Genomic DNA, 5,676 nt, shown 5'->3' with positions numbered 1-5,676 from the left:
GGCATAGCGGTTGAGCGTCTGCCTTCGGCTCAGGGCATGATCCCGGCGTTCTGGGATCGAGCCCCACATCAGGCTCCTCCGCTATGAGCCTGCTTCTTCCTCTCCCACTCCCCCTGCTTGTGTTCCCTCTCTCGCTGGCTGTCTCTATCTCTGTCGAATAAATAAATAAAATCGTAAAAAAAAAAAAAAAGTTGCAGGCTCTACCGACTGAGCCAGCGGACATTCCTAAGATATATATTATTAAAGGAATAAATGTAAGAGGTGGGTGAGTTCTCAGCATAAACACACCATCATTGTGGCATAGTTTTCTTTTTGCTACTTTTTAGTTTCTTCGGAGTGTCTCTGGTATTTTGCGGGAGGCTCCCTTGCAAATTAGCGGTGGTCAGTGTATCATGCTGTTCGTCTGGCTTTCTTCATGTTTTATCACCCACGACTCACATTCTAAAGCTATTGGCTTCGGAGAACATTTGTCAGCACCGATCTGCGTCCTGCTCCCTAATCAGTGGGTTTGGGGAACGCGGTTATAGGTAAAAACCAGATTGCAGAGACATCGTATCCCAGTGTAATATGCAAACAGAGGAATGCACAAATCCTAAGTATACAGCTTTTCTTCGGTTGCATAAATGGAACACGCCCATGCAACCGGGGTCCAGATCGAGAAGCTGAACATTTCCGTTACCCAGAAGCCCTCTCGCGCTACTTTGCAGTCCTTGCTTCCGCAAGAGTAACCACTATTGTGCCCAAAGCCGCATAGGTTTGTTTGCCTGAATAAACCAGGTTGCGGGTGATGATATCAGAGAATGCTAAACTCACAGCCCCATAGTCCCCAAGATGACTGGCCACAGTCCCAGTGCATACCAACAACAGGGGCTTCTCAGGACGCAGACAGATGAAGGTGTGCCCGGGCCTTTCATATTTCATGAAAGGACCGCATTCCTGAAGGTCGCATGTAATGTAAAACTCTCATGATAAAGTCTAGTTCTGTCACTGAAATGACTGTAACATAGGGTTTGCACAAAACTTCTCATTTGGGACCTAAAGCGAGACTAATTAACATCTTTAATATTGCCCCATTTCTAATTTAGCATAATTTGAATCCACACACACCTCCCTGAATCCCCCGTGGGGCTGTGCTTTAGCTTCTCGGGGACCCCAGGGCCCAGCCGCTGTGACACTATGGGATCCCGGTTCTGGATTTGTTTTGGGGACAGAGCCCAGGTCCTGGAGTTGGAGGCTTACATTCCAGTCCTCCTTCGTCGTCGTTGTCTGCTGCCTCCTTGCACTCCATAACCCTGGGTAAGCTCTTACCTGCTGGGACTGCGCTCTGGGGTGCATGAGAGGAGCTCACGGATGAGAAGCCCGGACACACAGTAGGAACCAAGGGGAGCTTGTTGGCCCCAGTCCCAGCTGGGGTGGGAAAAGCCTGCTCTCCTGTAGCTCCCCCCAACACCCCCATGCTGCCTGGACTTTGCTCCCTGGGAGAGTGAAGCCAGTGAGCCCCAAGCAGGAGAGCCCCGCCACTGAGCCTCCCCAGGAGGCTGGAGCCCAGGCTCAAATGCCAGGGTCAGGGCCCAGATTGGGCAAGAGCAGAGCGTGGGGCCCCCTGATCCTGGTCAGTGATATTTGGAAACACCAACAATTCTGGGAAATTTAGCAGCAGGAAGTGAAAGGAGGGAGGGGTAGAAGGAAATGGCAGGGTGCACCCCTTAGCACCTCCTGGCCTGGCTCCCCAACCCAAACCATAAAGAGATTAGTGAGGTGACTGGCAGGGGAGTGAGGGGGAGGGGCACAGACCAGGAGATTCCCCCTCCCTGGGGAGGAAAGCAGGGGCGGCCCATCCCCCACTCCCACTCCACACATCTCCAGAGTTCCAAATCCTTTTTCACCTCTGTTTACTGTCCAAAGTCCTGGGCACTGGGGATGCCAGGTTCGGATTGTTGGGACACACAGACACACAGACACGCAGACGACAAGCAGCGCTCAGGGGCCCTCATATGGACCCTGCTCCCTCCCCTCCCATCGTCCAGGGCTGTCTATGCACCCCAAGTCTCCAGGCTTCAGCCCCCTTCTTAGCCTAGGATCTGCACAGCATCGAGGGATCTAGGAACCAACCTCAAGACCGTCAGCAAGTAAGAGGGGAAGAAAGGCAGGGGGACCGACGGGTGGGGTGGCGGGTGCTTCGAGGGAAGACTTCAGAGGATTAAGTTTGGATGTCAGGCCTGGGAGGGAATGGGAGAAAGAAAGTTCTCCTGTAGCCAACAATCACTTAGAAACGGACTGTACCCCACAGCCCGGCTCCACTCGGCCCCAACCTCAGCCCTAACCCCAGCCTTGTGCTAGGCCCAGGTCCAGCCAGCCCTACCATGACAAATGACTACCAGGACCTTCAGCGTCTGGACAACGAGGACAATGACCACCAGCTCCGACGAGGTAAGGGGATGCCCCCTTCCAGTTCTGAAGGGTGAGCATGAGCTGGCTCTTGCCCGCTTGCCTCAGCTCCCCCTTCCTTCTGTGACCCCTGGCCCCGGCTCTGAGCTGCCTCCCTTGGGGGAGGTGCCAGCCCTTTCTCTGTGCCGACTCCTGAGTCTTGCCAGGTCACCCACTGCTCAGAGGCTTGGGGAGGGTGCGGATCCAGGGGCCCAGGTGTAACCGGGAAAGTTAGGGCCCCCCTTCTTCCCTCTAACACCTGGTGAGCCTTGGCCGCGCGGCGTGTGAGTGTGAGAGCACCGGCTGCCAGGGACCATTTGGTCAAGGGGTCAGACTTCTGTGAGGAGGCCGAGGGACCCAGTATCCGAGGAGGAGGAGGCCCCCGTCCAACAAGAACAAGCCCCCCTTCTTTCTCCTGCGAGCAGGGGTGCTGTTTGGGCTAAGGAGGAGGGCGCTTGGGGATGGGGGTGGGGGAAGGGCTGCAGGTGGGGGCGACTTGGGGGACTCTGGCTGCTCTGTCTTCTCTCCCTGCGCCCAGCCAGAGGAATGGGATTCATGGGGAGAGAAAGAAACCTCCTCTTCTTTCCCCGTCTTTCCGGGGTGGGGGTGGGGACAGTGACCCCAGCCAGGCGCCCACTCCTCCTTGTCCCTCCTGCGGGCAAGCTCCAGGCACGAATGAAGTTCATCTGCGTCAGTGACACAGTCCGGCCACTAGGTGTCAGCAAAGGCTCAGGGCCGGGGCGGGCTGGGCCGGGTCCACGCTGGGTGCCCCCCTCCAGCGGCCTCTGGCCCCTCAGGGTCCCCGACCTCCCAGATTTCTTAATCTATACGGTTCCTCCTAGTCCCGGAGAGGGGCCTTAGCCCGCTCGCCTCCCGCGGCCCCAGAGCTGCCCGGGCGCCCCCGTGTCCCTGAGACCCCATGCCCTCTCTCGCTAGTGCCGCCTCCCCCGCAGCCGCTGTTTCGGAGGCTCTGCTCCGGACCCTGCCTCCTCCTGCTCTCGCTGGGCCTCGGCCTCCTGCTGTTGGTGGTCGTCTGTGTCATCGGATCCCAGAGTGGGTGCCCTGGGAGTGGGCTGGGAGGGGAGACCTGCTGGGGGCTGCGGGGGTGACAGGGCTGGGAGAGGGCTGGCTTCGGTGCTGGCGGACGCGGCCCCCTCATTTCGCGCTCTGCACACCCCCTCCCGCCCAGACTCCAAGCTGCGGGAGGAGCTGCAGGCCCTGAGAGAGACTTTCAGCAACTTCACGGAGAGCACGGAGGTCGAGGTCAAGGCCCTGAGCAGCCAGGGTGAGGGGGCCTGGGGCTGGGGCTGGGGGGCCGCGGAACGCGAGGGATGCGGGGGCGCTGAGCAGGTGTCTTCCCAGGAGGAAGTGTGGGCAGAAAGATGAAGTCGCTGGAGTCCCAGCTGGAGAAGCAGCAGCAGGATCTGAGTGAAGGTCAGACACAGAGCGTGTGCGCCTGGGCGCGCAGGACACGGGGGTCCCCGGCCAAACCCAGGTCTCGCGGCGCGTGACGGATCTCCCGGCCCCCGCCCTCGGCCCCGCAGATCACTCGGGCCTGCTGCTCCACGTGAAGCAGTTCGTGTCGGACCTGCGGAGCCTGAGCTGTCAGATGGCCGTGCTCCACGGCAACGGTGAGGAGGCGGGGGCGCGCGCGCTCGGCCGCCCACCACCCCGCGGGCCGCCTCAGCGCCTCCACCTCCCTCTGCCCCCAGGCTCCGGGAGGACCTGCTGCCCGGTCAACTGGCTGGAGTACGAGAGCAGCTGCTACTGGTTCTCCGCTCCGGGAAGTCCTGGGCGGAGGCCGACAAGTACTGCCAGCTGGAGAGCGCGCACCTGGTGGTGGTGGGCTCCTGGACGAGCAGGTGGGCGCCGCGGCTCGCGCGCGGGGGCGGCTGGCGGCTCCGGGAGCGCTCACCACCCGCTCCCCGCCCCCAGAAGTGTCCAGCACCACATGGGTCCGGTGGGAACACCTGGATGGGCCTCACCGACCAGAGTGGGCTCTGGAAGTGGGTGGACGGGACGGACTACGAGACGGGCTTCAAGTGAGTGTGTGCGCCCCCGCGGGTCCCCGGGGCTCGGCTGGAGAGGGGCAGGGGTGGGGGCGCACATCCGCTCGTCTCCGCAGGAACTGGAGGCCAGAGCAGCCGGACGACTGGTACGGGCACGGGCTCGGGGGAGGTGAGGACTGCGCGCACTTCACCGACGATGGCCGCTGGAACGACGACGTGTGCCAGAGGCCCTACCGCTGGGTGTGCGAGACAGCGCTCGAGCCCCCCAGCTAGGAGCCTCCTCTCCCCTAATTTATTTCCTCGATGCTTCCACCTGCCCCGAGGGTCACTCCCGTCAGGGGGGCGTCCCCCACCGTCTCGGGGATGGCTGATCTAGGGTTTTAAGGGAAGGAGAAAGACAATGCTGAGGAACCTACAATCACGTTTTGAGGGACAGGGAGATCGACACTCCTGTCATCTGCCACAGCCTGCAGGGTATGGTCAGCCTTTTTTAGAGTAAAAAGAACAGAAATATTTTAAACGTGCCATGCGTTGTCTGGTTATTGGGCATTAGGAATTGGGAGTGGGCTGGTGGGTGGGAAGCCTGGGGCAGGCCGCGGGGCCTGGTGAGAACCCCACAGGCTTTGGTACTTACAAGGGTGGGAATTAGGGCTCCTGTTGGGAGTCTCCCCTGTAAAGATGTCCCGTTGCTGGGGACCGCTGCACCTGCGGCAATCCCCTAGGACCGGAATCACCCCCATGTGTCCAAAGGCTTCGAATGAAGCTCGCTGGTGTCTGTTGCCCGCGTTATAGTGGACAGAGGCAGTGTCCACACACAGGCAACAAGTACGGTGAACGTGAAGACGAGCCCACCGCCAAGACCCACCGAACCTGCGAAGGAAGCCAGAAAGGCGGGAGCACGGCGGAGAAGCCCCCAGATAAACAGAACCCGCAAGCCAGGATGGGAGTTCACGGAACGAACAGACCAAGACTTTGCAGACACTTATGGGCTTATCAGCAAACATCGAATGAACACAAAAGTAGAGACAAAAAGATCTACCGGCATATGAAGGCCTCACCATCTTTCCAGATAACATTGCCTATAAGAGAAAATAACCGTGAAACAGGCAATTGAGAAATGAACAAGGAGAGCCCTACATGCTGAGGTTCTCGGGAGGAAAGCTGTGTAGACTTAAGCACGTTTGTTAAAAAACGAGGTTGAATGGAAATAAGCTGTTTCAACTCAAGGAACTTGAAAAAG

The 5,676-nt window shown here is 59.2% G+C and overlaps 2 protein-coding genes across 2 annotated transcripts in view; both read left to right on the top strand.

Moving 5' to 3' along the window:
* The first annotated feature begins 2,363 nt into the window (after positions 1-2,363).
* On the top strand, positions 2,364-4,952 carry LOC121102415 (asialoglycoprotein receptor 1-like). Its single transcript, XM_040628210.1, is given in 10 exon segments — positions 2,364-2,430; positions 3,364-3,480; positions 3,617-3,712; positions 3,790-3,861; positions 3,972-4,058; positions 4,140-4,199; positions 4,202-4,295; positions 4,366-4,390; positions 4,393-4,469; positions 4,553-4,952. Coding segments are annotated over 10 exon segments (852 nt in total). The 3' UTR covers positions 4,710-4,952.
* A 241-nt stretch (positions 4,953-5,193) lies between these two features.
* The window catches only part of LOC121102454 (asialoglycoprotein receptor 1-like), a 1,937-nt gene continuing 1,454 nt past the window's right edge, over positions 5,194-5,676 (top strand). Inside the window, exon 1 of the mRNA XM_040628322.1 lies at positions 5,194-5,326. Within this exon, the coding sequence (XP_040484256.1) occupies positions 5,194-5,326 (133 nt within the window). The remainder of the gene's footprint in view (positions 5,327-5,676) is intronic.

The sequence above is a fragment of the Ursus maritimus genome, unplaced genomic scaffold (assembly GCF_017311325.1).
Source record: "Ursus maritimus isolate PB19 unplaced genomic scaffold, ASM1731132v1 scaffold_14, whole genome shotgun sequence".
Taxonomy (NCBI): Eukaryota; Metazoa; Chordata; class Mammalia; order Carnivora; family Ursidae; genus Ursus; species Ursus maritimus.
The sequence above is the reverse complement of the archived record's forward strand: the minus strand, read 5'-3'. Positions and strand labels throughout refer to the sequence as shown.